Raw genomic sequence first — 14,454 nt, forward strand, 5'->3', positions numbered from 1 at the left:
GTGTCTTTTGATTGGAACATTTAGGCCTTTACATTTTAAGTGATTATTAATAGGTATTACTTATTGCCATTTTGTTAACTGTTTTGGGTTTGTTTTGCAGTCCTTCTGTGTTCTTTTCTTCTTCTTAGTCTCTTCTCTGTGGTTTGATGATTTTCTTTTGTGTTAATTTTGGGTCTTTTTCTCTTTTATTTTTATGTGTCTATTACAGGTTTTTGGTTTGTGGTTACCATGAAGTTCATGTATAACAACCTATGTGTATAGCAGTCTGTTTTAAGTTGATGGTTACTTAAGTCCAAACATTCTTAAAACACTGTATTTTTATCTCCCAACACACCTTTTTGACATCACATTTTACATCTTTTTATTTTGTGCATCTCTTAACTACTTATTATAGTTACAACGGTTGATTTTACTACTTTTATCTTTTAACCTTCATACTTGCTTTGTAAGTGGTTGATACACTCACTATGTTTACTATATGTTTATGAGATTTTTTTAATATATTTCCTTATTTCTAATTTTGGCCTTTTCTGCCTAAAGAAGTCCCTTTAACATTTTTTTGTATGGTTAGTTTACTGGTGATGAGTTTCTTTAGCTTCTGTTAGTCTGGGAAACTTTACTGCTACTTTAATTATGAATGATAACCTTACCAGGTAGAGTATTCTTGGTTTTTAAGGGTTTTTTTTTTTTTTGCTTTTTGGGTTTTTTTCTATCAGCACTTTGAATATATCATACCAGTTCCTTCTGGCCTATAAATTTTCTGCTGTGAAAGCAGCTTATAGTCTTATGGAGATTTCCTTCTGTGTAACTAGTTTTTTTCCTCTCTTGCTGCCTTTAAGATTCTCTCTTTAACTTTTATCATTTTTAATTACACTGTGTCTTGGTTTGGGTCTCTTTGGGCTCATCCTGTTTGGGACTCTGTTTCCTGGTTAGGAAAGTTTTCAGCCACTATTTCTTCAAATAAGTTTTCTGTCCCTTTCTCTGCCTCTTCTCCTTCTGGGACTCCTATAACGTGAATATTAGTGTGCTTGATTTGTCCCTAGGATCCCTTAAAGTATCTCTTTTTAAAATTCATTTTTCTTTTTTGCTGTTCCTTTTGGGTGATTTCCACCACCCTGTCTTCCAGATCACTGATCCATCCATTCTTCTGCTTCATCTAATCTGCTGTTGATACCATCTAGTGTATTTTTTTATTTCATTTATTGTATTCTTCAGCCCTGCTTGGTTCTTTTTTCTATTTTGTAATTCATTATTGACGTTCTCACTGTTTAGTTTCTCATGAGTTCATTGGGCACATTTATGATCATTAGTTTGAACTCTTTATCAGATTACTTACTTCCATTTCGTTTCTTTTTCTGAGCTTTTGTCTTATTCTTTCTTTTCGAACACATTCCTGTGTCTCCTCACTTTGCCTCGCTCTCTGTATAGTTTCTGTGTGTTGGGTAGATGGGCTACATCTCTCCATCTTGAAGGAGTGGCTTATGTAGAAGGTTTCTCATGGGCCCCAGAAGAGCAATCCCTCCTGGTCACCAGAGTCAGATGCTCCAGGGGTGTCCCCCTCTGTGGGCTATGTGTCCTCCTGCTGCGGTGGCACCAAGGTTGCCCACTGGCTGGAAGGCCCACCCAGTCACAACTGCTCTGGGTCCACTGGTGGGCAAGTTGGTTCCAGGCCCAGCTGGTTGTAACTGCTGCAGGCAGCCTGGCCCTTGGTGTGGCTGGCTGCAGGGCTCAGCCGCTCAGTTGCAGGTGTACTGGTGGGTAGGGCTGGCCTCTCAGGGCGGGAGCCTCTTTAGGGGATGCTGGACCCTGGCAAGTCTACCTGCCAGGTGTGGCAGGACGGGAGCCGCTTTGGAGGGGCAGTGGCCAGGATGGGCAGGTTGGATGCGGCTGGAGAACGCTGGGTCAGGACTGCGGTGCTCACAAGACAGATGGAGAATGTCAGAAGTGGCAGCTGCCAGTGCTGGGCCAGCTAGGTAGAGAGAGAAAAATAATTTAAAAAAGGGTGTCCACCAGCACTTCGGTCCCTGAAGAAAGTTCTAACAGATCTCTGCCCCTCAGGACCTGCCCTGAAGCTAGTCAGTGAATCTTCTCCTTCACATATGACCAGGTGCTTTTCCAACCGCTGCCTCTGCATCAAGACTCAGAGCTAGTGAGTCTGTGCAGAAGCCCTTCAAGAGCAGAGTCTCGGTTTTCCAGAGTCCCATGGCTCTCCCAGATGTAAGCCACACTGGGTGTCAGTTAAATGTTAGGGGGCTCCCCTGCCTAGTGCAGGTCCCCCGGGCTGGGGTGCCCCCATATGGGGCCCTGACCCCTTGCTCCTGAGGGAGGGCCTCTAATATTTGTGATATTCCCTCCTGCTTACAGGTCACCGCATGGAGGGTGTGGGTCCTGACTCGATGGTCTCTGTCCCTCTGACGTGTTTCAGTGTGTGTTTCTTTATATCCTTCATCGTATAGGAGCTGCTCTGCTGGTCTTCACGTCGTCCTCAGATGGGTCACTCTGTGTAGTTATAGTTTTGGTTTGTTCATGGGGTGAGGCGTGTCCGTGGGCTGAGGCATGTTCATGGCATGAGGCGTGTTCATGGCATGGCGAATGCAGGGTCTTCCTACTCTGCCATCTTGGTCCATAACAAAAACTGTAAAAGTTTTTTATTTTCTTGTGGAATGAACACTTAACATGATTCAAACATGCAAAAGTAAAGAGAAGCTTATATGAATTCCCAGGTACCTTGCATACATCTTCAACAATTATCAGCTTACGGCCAATCTTATTTCTGTGCCAGCCCTACCCATGATCCCTCCCCACCTCTGGATTAATTTGAAGTAAATACCCAATAGCATATCATTTAACCCTGCAGATATTTTGAGGTAAATCTGTAAAAGATAACTACTTAAAAAACATAATCACAGTGTAGTTCAAAAATGGGACAGATTGAACCTCAAGAAGAGTAGTAACCGTGATGGGGTGATGAGCCATATCAAATATATACAAATGATAATTTTTAAAGGCCCCTCCTGGCTCACCTTTATAGACTGTTAGATTAGCTCATTACTCTAAAAATTGTTAAATAAAAGGAAGGAATTATCCTATTTTTCTGGTACACATTGTATTTCAGGATAGCCACATAGTTAATAAGACAGTTCTTTATGGAATGCCAACAAATAAATATAAAGGAAATGCTTTTGAAAAGCATAATTTTGAAGTGCCTACTGAAATAATGGATTTAGCCAGCGGTTACTATAGGATGCTAAAACCATCAGGTGAAAGGCTGATAAAGTTTGTAGTGGATGCACTGCCCAACCACACCTGAAGCCATTAATCAGTCTTAGTGCCACCCAAAGTGAGACATCTGATCACCAGGTGCCTCCAGGTGTGATGCACTGAGAAACACATCAACACCTGTGGGAATTCTTGCCAAAAACAGAGGGAAAACCCAGAACCTGAAGCTAAACAAGCTCCAGATGTAATTGCCAGTTTATAGGAAAGGAGGGTAAAATAACACGTTAAAGGACACAGGTGGCATGGAGCGGGGGAAGGTGGAAGGGATCGTCCTCTGAGACGAGGGACATGTCAGCCAAATCCAGTGCTACCCTGTTGAGATTCTGGTCCAGATAAACTCACTCAAATATTTCGGGGGCAGTAAGGGAATATGAGATATTAGAGAATAATTATTAATTCATTATGTATGATCATGATATTTGGTTGTGTTAAAAAAATCTATCTGTTAAAGCTACATAGTGAAGTATTTACAGGTGAAATGATGCATTGTCTAGGATTTGTTACCTTGAGACCCAAGAGCAGCCTCACCTAAGAGCGTGTTAGAATCAGAACCTGTACCAAACTCCAAGAGATGTACATGCACTTTAATGATTGAGAAGCATTGCCTTAAAGTACTTGGTGTGAGGGAGAGTGTGGGTAAGGGATAAAAGCAACAAGATTGCAAGTATTGATTATTATTGAAACTGGGGGCTAAGTGCTTGGTGAAGTGATTGCCTGTAAGTCAGGGATTCCTAAATCGGGGACCGACAGACTGGGAGAGCGGGCAGAGTGTTTATGTACTCAGCCCAGTGATTTGTTTTTTGTTGACTGGTTTGAGATGTGAGCGTTGAGGTAAATGTTGTCTGATATCCTCCCCTTCCTCCTGCCCAGCTAGTCAAGTTACTGGCTAGTATTCAAAACCCCTGAATGCATATTTCGTTAAAAAGTATTCCTTGTCAGATCAAATTGTTGGTTAAAATTTATGGAAGAGACATACCTTAACGACTTAACGCCAGTGTGTCGATCTCTCTCTGTAGCCGCGCCTAAGAAGGACTCTTCAGAGCCTGGATGGTGTTCTGTGCGCTGACAATGATGAGGACGCAGAAAGAGCTAGCAAGTAAGTCGCGGGGTCTCCTGTTCTGTTACGCGATGCGGCTCAGCGGCAGAAGCTTTAGGTTACAAGAGAGATGTCAAAGAACGTGCACTCCCAGAGATCAGGTTTTACTCCCTTGTGGTATATTCTTCAGCAGGAGGAACCAGCGCTAATTGGAGTCTCACGGGGGATGAATCTTGAGATGGGAAAGCAAGATAGACCTGAAATAACTTGTTCTTGGGAAGCAGTAACGTCTGCAGCAATACCTGGGATAGTGTTAAAGGGGAAACAGAAGCCCACTCACTAAGTTAGACTCCTACCCTCCTCCTGAAGAGGGCCAGGTAGATATCAGGAACGGTGAAAGTAGTCAATAGAAACAAACCAGATAGGCGAGGGGCGGGACCTAACTCCATGGTGGTATCAGAAGAGGAGAATTTAACGCAAAGTGTTAAAAATTAATTTTAACATAAAACAAGGGAAACAATAATAGTATATGTTCAACTTCTAAAACAATTTTAAGATATTTTGGGATGACAGAATCAACATTCTTTTTTCTGCATTAAGTATATCTTTGTTTGTATAAGACAAGTGAATAAACAAATAAAAGGAAAACCATATAAAAATACTGAAAGTGAACTTGGAGTTAGCAAACTTCCCAGGTATTCTGGGAACCTGATATTTCTAAGGCTAATGTCCCAAATTCCCCAGGATTAGACTGTGAGAAGCCCCGCTTGTGCTTCCGGATTGATAAGGAGCCATAAACGTTTGTTTGCTCTCAGTGCACATACTCAAGATTTCCAGCATTTGAATCGGTGTGGACATCACTACAAAGAATTTGGCCATGAACCAATTATCCACTTTGCTGTTCTACAGAAATATTACATTGGTTTTAAAACTCCCACCTTAGTTGACGATCTTTGGTAAGAGGTTGCTTGTAAGTAGCATTCGTGGTCACATAATCACCAGTGCGTGTTTTCTTTTTCTTCAGGTTGTCCTCTGAAGACGGAGAAGAAGCGTCTGCTTATTTCTACGAAAGTGACGACTCTCTTGAAACCAGAGCACAGGCCCCTTCCTCGGGTGAGATGGACTTGCTGGGCGAGATCCTGGACACGCTGAGCACGCACAGCCAGGACCAGGGGAAGCTGGCGGCGGCCAGGAGCCTGGACTTCTTTAGGTCGATGGACGACATTGATTACAAGCCCACGGTGAGTCGATTTTCCAACTGGTAAAATTAAATGAACAGTTTCTCGCACTCACTGTGATGGCTTTTGTCATCACCTTAGTTGGTAGGAGCGTTTGACCTCAGATAAGTGTCAAAACTCCAAAAATACTGTAAGAGTTAATCATTAAGAATTATTTCTAGTAACAAAATTCCAGCATTTTCCCTTTTATTTATGCAATTCTGGTGGTTATTGTCATTAATTGAAATTATTTTGTCAAGCAGTAGTATTTTCCTACAACCTAATTTTATAGTTGTCTTTTCTGGGGAACTTCTTTTAAACGTGAAATGTTCCCACTTTTTTTCTGTATTTTCTGGATGTTCAAAAAAGTTTTAATAAATGTATTAATTCAAGTAATGTTTCATTGTATTGCTTTAGAAATAATACTTTAAACAGATTGAACTGGCTGCTTTAAGAACACAAGAGAGAGAAGTATAAGTAATTTCCACTCTGTTCTGATGGTAATAAATTCCAGAACTTGGCATTGATTATATAATATAGTTTGTCTGCTTGTTTTTTGTGTTATTTTGAAGGATTGTTTTGCAAATCCTTTTTATTTTTCAGCTTTTTTGTAGTATAATGACAAATAAAAGTTGTGTACATCTAAGGTGTACAACTTGATATTTTGAAATGCTGACCACAGATGAGCTAATTAACATATCCCTTATCTCACTTAGTTACCTTTTCTTTGTGGTGAGAGCACTTGAGCTCTACCTTCTTAGCAAAGAACTGTGGTCACCGAGCTGTACATTAGGTCCCAGCACTTTTCCCACCTGCACGACTGAAACCTGCCCCTCCAGCATCTCCCCATTTCCCCACCCCCCATCCCCCTCTGGTGACCCCCATTCTACTCTCGACATCTGAGTTTGACTATTTTAGGTTCCACATATAAGTGACATCATGCAGTATTTGTGTTTCTCTGTCTGGCTTATTTCACTTAACATAATGCCCTCCAAGTTCATCCATGTTGTCACGAATGGCAGGATTTCCTTGTTTTTAAAAGCTGAGTAACATTCCATGGTGTATACGTACCACGTTTTCTTTACCTGTTCGTCCATCAATGACATCTAGGTTGTTTCCATAGCTTCACTATTGTCAATAATGCTGCCGTGAACACGTGGGTACAGCTGTATTGTCAAGATACTGATTTTATCTTCTTTGGATACATACCCGGAAGTAGGTGTATTATAGATTGCTGGATTGTATGGTAGTTCTGTTTTTAGTTTTTTGAGGATCCTCCACACTGATTTCCACAGTGGCTGCACCAGTTTACACTCCCACCCGCAGCGTGCGAGGGCTCCTTTTTCTCCACACCCTCGCCAACACTTAGGGTCTGGTTTGAGTTTTATAGGTGATTGAAAGGTGCAAGGGCCTGGGCACCCGTATCCATCTCACTTCATTCCTGTTGAGGGCGCCCTGGGAGGTGTTCAGAGCTAACTGTCCATGCTTCATTTCCTCTGGGAGGGACTTTGAGTTCCCAGCCTTGAAAGATACTGATTTCAAAATGGAAAACAGTACTGCTGAAGTAATGCTATAATTTTCTTCCATTTTTTCTAAATGCGCTGTTTCTTCTCTCAGAATAAATCCAACACGCCCAGTGAGAACAACCTGGCCCTGCTTTGCGGTGGTTCCGGTGACCAGGCCGAGTGGCACCTGGGGCAGGACGACAGTGCCCTCCACGGCAGGCAGCTCCCGCCCTCGCCCAGGAAGCGGGTGGCCTCCAGCGCGGGAACGGACTCTCTGTCCATCCTCAAGGAGGAGAATGGTGAGCGACGCCTCGGCATTGGTGCCGCGAGCCGGCCCACAGAGCTGGGAGAGCCGGACCCCGCTCCAGGACTGGGTTTGCCGCTGGCTTCGCCCGGAGCTTCCCAAACAGAGAAGAAAGAAACACTAAGCCAGACTCCGGGTGATCCGCTGGTACCCAGCCTTGGGCGCCGTCCGTCTTTTGTTCCTTGGGAGAAAGAAGGGAAAGGAGCCAAAGAGACTTCAGAAGGTTCTGGACTGCTTCAGGAGGTGGTGTCGTTATGCCACGTAACATCTGCCTTCCAGCAAGACTTAAACATCTCAGAAGGAAAAGCAAGTGGAAACCAAGCTTAAATCAACAAATGAAGAGTCCGTCGCTTGCATCCAAGCTTCTACGGAGTCATTTTAGGAGTCCCTGTACCCTATCATAAACAAGGATTGGTAGAAAAGACAACTCTTCCTACCGTCTAAACATTGTTTTTCATTTGGGACATTTCTCCCACTCGTCTGTCTCGTGGTATATAGATTTATCCACTGATTTTTAAATGTAAAGCTAACTCTTCTACTGTGCTCTTAAATCAGGTACTAGCTTGTATGTATGTTGAAAGTATATATTGAACATATGATTTCCCAGTATTTGGTGCTTAACGCCACTTATTTTATTTAAACGAAGTATACATCTAACCCTTGCACATAACCAGTAGCTACTGTACTAACCTGGTTGAGCATGAACTGGCCAAGATACCAAAACCTATCAGAACTAGCCTGAAACTGTTGACCAACTAATTGCCTTAATCTTAAGCCTATATTAAGCATACTTACATAATTTATGGAATTGCAGGTAGATTTTGAAAGATAAGTTATAAGTGTTCTGCAGAGCAATAATGCCTTTTTCTATTCATCAAATCAAGGACAAAATTCATTTTTTCAAAGTTAAAAAGCTCTCTTCTGGACACTGCAGCCATGTTTTCCAAAAGGTATAAAGGTTCGCATTTACCTTACATGTCACTCAGCGAAATATATGAAGTGCTGGATTACAATGTGAAATTAATGACTTCTGTTTACAAATGACACTTTTTTTTCACAGTCTTTCTGTATGACTTTGCTAAAGTAGGAGTCACCCCCAGGAAGCCAAATGTGACATAAACTGTCCTGATAAAAAAGTGTTCCTATCTGTTTTTCCCTTAACTAATAATTCTCTACCAGAATGCTTCATATCATCTCAGATGGACTTCTTAAAATAATTGACGTTATATTTTGGAAGTTTCAAATTTATAGAAACCATGTGGAGAAAGTACAGTGTCCCCATGTCTCCCTACTCAGTTTCCGCTGTTTTTCATATCCTATGATGTCAGTGCAGTACGTCTTCACAATTCATGAACCATGCTCCATGCACATTTCCTTAGTTTTTCCCTGCCATCCTTCTTCTGTCCCAGAATCCCACCCAGGGACCACATCACACTTGGCTGCCACAGCTCCGTAGGCTCCTCTTGGCTGTGACCCTCTCTCAGACTTCCCTGGGTTTTGACGACCTTGACAGTTTTCAGGAGGACTGGGCAGATATAGATATGCTGTAGGATGCCCCTCTGCTGGAACTTGTCTGGTGTTTTTCTCATGATTGATTGATTGTAACGGGACGGTTGGGTTTTGGGGAGGGGGTTACAGAAGAAAAGTGCCGTCTTCATCATTACATCTTATCAAGGGTCCATGCTGTGCACATGATTTGTGAATGTCGATGTTGGCCTTGGTCACCAGGCTGAGGTGGCGTTTGTGGGGTTCCTCCCCTGTAAAGCCGTTCCTTCCCCTGCCGCTCCTACTGCCGTCTTCAGGAGGAAGTCGCCGTGTGCCGCCCACACTGAGGCTTGGGGCTCGTGCTTCCTCTCCGTGAGGGCACGGAGTCCGCGTAAATTACTTGGAAGTCTTCTACGTGGGACATCGTCTCCTGTCTCTCAAATTCACTTTCACGCTTTGAAGTTCACCTGAGAAGGAATCGTGCATTGACTGCTTGATGATTGGCTAGATAGACAGGAATAATCAGGAAAAAAACCCAGTGATGCTATGGTTCATTTGTTGTTAGTATGTTCAATATATATACTCTGTACGTCCCCACTCATGATTTTTGTTTACATTATCATTTTAGGAAAGGTGTTTGAGAACCCATTCAAGAACCCTCATCAAGACTGTGCTCTAAAATATTTACTGAAATCATAATTTAACTTTCAATTAAAATCCTGGAAGGGGGTTTGTTAAAAACATTGCGTAAAATATTCATTCAGGTCAGTCTTTAAATAATTTAAAGAAAATGACCAAGTTTTACTTTTCTAAAGTGCATTTCAAACTCTCAATGGATATATTTTGGGAGGACAATTATTCATTCATGTTTATGAAGGAAAACAAGGAAGACCTTGTTTTCCATATAAGGATAGATTCTGTATGTATTAAGGAAAAGGGTGTTTAATCCTTTTTTAAATTTAATCCTTTTTTTTAAACACAAAAGATTCAAGGTTCCTGTCAAATTTTGCTTTTATATACTCGTTACAAAATTCCATTTTATTTAATTGAAAGATATAAAAAAGTCCATTTATCAGAAGAGCTATTTTAAATAAGAAGGAAAAACTGTCACTCTGGTCGTTAATCTGCTGGGCAAATATTCTTCATAATTTTTGAAAAGAATGTAAAGCAGCCCTTTAATGTGAATATTGGAATGAGGTATTTTTCCTTCAGAATTCACTGTCTGGAGACTGGGATCATTGTGAGTGTAGCACAGGCACAATTTGGGTTTTGATCCATTTGCTTGATAAGTTTCAAGGCCTCAGAAACGTGAGTTTTTTTCCTGTCTTTTGGTCCCCTCACCAGATGTCTGACTGCACTGCTGTGTGTGGTGAGGGTATTCATCCACTGACAAGTCACATTTGTGTCAAGATATTTTAAACTGAATTTGTGCCTTATTTTAACATACAAAATCAGCTCTTATATTCCATGTTAGAAACAAAAGCAAAACCCCTGCATGTTATTCTTGGAAAAACTCCAAAAGACTAGTAGCAAGTATTCGTATTTCAAACCGTTAACATTTTAAGTATTCAAAGTCTGCTCTGAAACTAAACTTCCCAGTATTATGGTGGCTGTACAGAGAATGAAGTGACATTGAGGCGAGTTCTGAAATAAAAGTATTTTTCCTACTATCTTCACATTTTCTATTATAACTAAACCAAATATGTGTAAACTCTCCTGCTGTTTGAATTCTTTTTTTTTTTTTTTTTTTTTTACCCCCAAGGAGCAACACCTGTTATACAACAGAATTGTATAAACAAATCAGACCTTTGGCTCTGAGGCCCAGTCTTTATGTGACCTCTAGACAAAGTCACAATTCTCCCCAAATCCCACTCTAGTTATTATCCTTTTGCCCTTGGGTATTGCATCCATGGTATTTCAGGGGGATAGAAGAGTCGTGTGTGAACTTAGGGGCTCTTGTTTTGTTAAGTGAGACTGTGTTAAGTGGTATATTTTGATGGCTACCTACTTTAGCATATTTTAGAAAGGCACCAAAATATAGCATGAGTACTTTTCTGATTAAAAATTAAAAACTCATTTAGGAACTATTTATCAGCTGTTGGTACTGGTCATACACAAGGTACAGTAACTGTGGACATAGGGAAATAAAAGAATTGGCCTAGTCCCTGCTGTGCAGGAACTAATTAAAAGGAAAAGGAATTGTAAATCCCTGTTAACAATAATAACGATAATGTATTTTGCTTAGAAGTTATTCAGCCAAGATTCTATCACCAAAAAAAAGGCCTTTTTAAAGCTGCTTAATATAAAACGTGCTCTAAGTACAGAACCATTGTACCATGTCTAATTTGATTAACTTTCTCTACTGTTATACGAAGTACAGTAATGCTGCTACCTAGGATACCTACTTTTAAAGGCCAGATTCAGAGGCTCTTAGAAACTAAGTGTTCTCGTTTACCTGACTGTCCATCACCACTCTGCTCTCCTATCACCAGGCAGCGAGGCTCTGATGAAACCATGTCCCTTTGCACTACTTAGGGCCACGTCACTCGAATCAGGATTAACTGAGCATGCAGATGCATGTTGATGGGATCTCGTTTTACTGTCTTTACCTTGATAATAGCATTCTCTAGAAACAGCCTCCCCTCACACACACACATACACTTTTAAACTAAAACTGTCTGTGACAGTGCTGTTGTGAGGAGTTTGTGCTCGTATCCTAATAAACAGGACCCAGGAATGCTAATGAGTTCATCGTTTCTGAAGTAAGGTGAAGAAGTAGACTGCTGATAAAGAGGACAAAACTGTGACTATTCTCATAATTAGTAGATCTTCTTTTCTAGAAAATCTGAATTTTTCAGGAAAAGATTATTTTCATGAATAAATTTTCTAATCTGAATTCCATTTTGTTTAGCATACAATATCCTGATTCTGGGTAGATATTTGTATATCAGAATATAAATTGAAGAATGTAAAATGAACACCCAAACCTAATTCCCCCAGACCACTTCTTAATATATGAAATGCTTTCTACAAACTGTCAGTATTGACGTCTTTCCTCTGTCGAGCCCAGGAATCTGTTAGTGTGTGTTTCTTAAATCTTGTTTAAGAGGCAGAGTTGTTTTGAGCAAATCAGTTAACATTGTGATTTGGTCAAGGTAGGGAATTATGTGTATTTAGAAAGAAGCATGTTTTATTTTGAAAATAATAGGATTTTGTGCAATATTTTTTCTTGCATAATTTAGTTCATATAAATACATCTGCTTTTCTAGCAGATGCCTTAAGGTCATGTTTTTCAGTATTTGTGTAAAACTGTATGTAGCAACATTCCATGTGATTTTAGAGAAAACATATTCTTTATACCGTTGGCAGGAGAAATGTTTTTATTTAAAATAATTATGAATATTGCATTAATATATCATAACTGCCTCAGCAACAATAAATATGCAACAAGAAAATTCTGAATCTTAGATTACTATTGACAATACTGTTACTTTAAGAGAAATGTGTATAGTGCAAAATGCTGATTCTTCATGTGTACATTTAACAAATAGTTCTGTACCACATAAATCTAGATGGCATTTCTATGGTGATGACAAAACATATGTCAACTGTAATATCCTTTGTGATGAATCTTTGGTAAGATTTATAAAGGGCATTGCCAATACTTTTTGACTGTGTAAATTAAGTTAATTTTTGTATAATGTACAGTTTGTTTAACCTTAGAGCTTCTATAGATTTCTACTTTTGTTATACTTGAATGAGGCAGAAGCACTGTGGAAAATCTGTAGCTCTGGATGTGATAATGCAAACATACCAAAAAAATAAAACAAGGTACTGAACAGCAAACTTAACCAGATGCTTTCTATCCAGAAAGCTATGTTTTTTTCAAACCATACTTAAGTGAAGTAATTTAAAATATACAATCTTTTATCTTAAAAGATTGCCAAGTCACAAATGATTACCTCTTTGATATGATAAATCTCTGAGTCTCTTCGTCTCTGTGTTACTTCATGTTTCGGAAGAGAGCCTTGTTGAGGTACATTGACAAATCTGCCCTTTGGTTGATTACATGACTTTTAGGACAGGCCAGAATTAGACTCTGTGCATCCTAAATGCACCATGTGTGTTGAGTCACCATCCTTCACATAGTCTAGTTTCCATGTGGTTATTTGGAGAACCTTTAATAATCATATACCAAAAATGAGATTTCTTAAATCTGTCATGATTCAGTACTTAGAGCAATGCCTAAAACAACAAGTATGAACTGCCTAAAACCTACAGTTTAAAATGCATAAAGCTTTTTTACACAAAAGGTACATGAGAGGTTAAAAACTGAACTTTCCCAAAGCTTATTTCTCTTTCTTTAAATGAATAACTATTTGGAAGGACTGAAAAACTCGAGCTTTTTGCTAGCCATGGTGACTGGTATCCATACACACCTTCCCAGCATCAAGATGTGCGTCATTGTTCTTGCATCCTTGAGGCTACAGGATAAGAGTCATCTCTAAAGCTGACTACTATTGGGAGGACTTTGTAGAAGTATTGTTTGGGGAATTTTAAAAACTATATGCAAAAGTAAATATTGGATGAATGACACATTACCATAAAGTGCCCAACGATGCAGGTTTAAAATAAAGTTGGTCATAATCAAAACTGCCTGGTGGTGACTCTTTTTAATGATTGGCTATAGTGCTCCTGGGGAACTGTCGCAAGGACCCTGCATCTCCATCTCGGAGCCTCGTGACTGCTGCAGTGTAAACTGAGCCCTAAACCTTTCTGGCGGGTTTGCTGGGGAGGCATCTGGTCAGCTAATTTCATTGGGCTCTGAAACCACAGAAGACGTAATCAGTGTCGCTAAGGACAGCACAGCAGGTCTAGCCAAGCCAAACGACTGTTTACTGACCTTCACGTAAGAGTCGAGGACGGACGGGAGATGCTCCCAAGCCTGGGAAGATGGGCTTCTCATCCAGGGACTCTGAAGGTCCAACCTAGAGCAAAAGTCAAACTGGAAATAAGCACAAAATTTCCCTTGGGTGCAGAATTTCTGTGAATAATATGCTGAATTTTTCTTGTTTCCATAGCGGGAGCAAAGGTCTGACCCTGAGAAAGAGAGCATCCTTGGAAGCCTAAGATATAGCTGTGATTGATTTTGATTTTTAACACTTTGCCTGCCACTGTCATAGGGGTTAGTCTCAGTACCGCTTAGTGTCTGTGTCTGAGAAAGATGGTCATATCTTAATTTTATAGATGTAAATACAAAAACCCAGTTGGATTTTCCTTATATATAAATGAAAGAGAATACTCTTTTTGGAGTATTATTTTGTAGTGAGTCTGAGAATCTTCTTGCCGGGAAGTAGCAATGAATTATAGGACACACAAAAATGTATACATTTATGGAAAATATAGTATTAACAGCATAAAAATTAAATAGTGTACTGTGGAAGTTTCTAGGTGAATTAAAACCTTCCCCAAGTTCTGTCATTGGTATGGTCCTGTTACCTAATTTCCCTGAAGCTTTATTTCTCTCTATTTAAAATAGAAGTGTCTGTTCTTAGGATGAATTCGTAATATTGAGACACTTTGTGTACATTGCAGCTGCCATATACAGTCTGCCCTCGGTATCTCTGT

General features: G+C 40.2%; 1 protein-coding gene across 1 annotated transcript in view; it reads left to right on the forward strand.

Moving 5' to 3' along the window:
* The window catches only part of DENND1B (DENN domain containing 1B), a 253,347-nt gene extending 239,884 nt beyond the window's left edge, over nt 1–13,463 (forward strand). Inside the window, exons 21-23 of the mRNA XM_082670771.1 lie at nt 4,296–4,375; nt 5,340–5,556; nt 7,150–13,463. Of these exons, the coding sequence (XP_082526897.1) occupies nt 4,296–4,375; nt 5,340–5,556; nt 7,150–7,668 (816 nt within the window). The 3' untranslated portion in view covers nt 7,669–13,463. The remainder of the gene's footprint in view (nt 1–4,295; nt 4,376–5,339; nt 5,557–7,149) is intronic.
* The last annotated feature ends 991 nt before the right edge of the window (nt 13,464–14,454 follow it).

The sequence above is a fragment of the Grampus griseus genome, assembly GCF_964374135.1.
Source record: "Grampus griseus genome assembly, chromosome: 1".
Classification (NCBI taxonomy): Eukaryota; Metazoa; Chordata; class Mammalia; order Artiodactyla; family Delphinidae; genus Grampus; species Grampus griseus.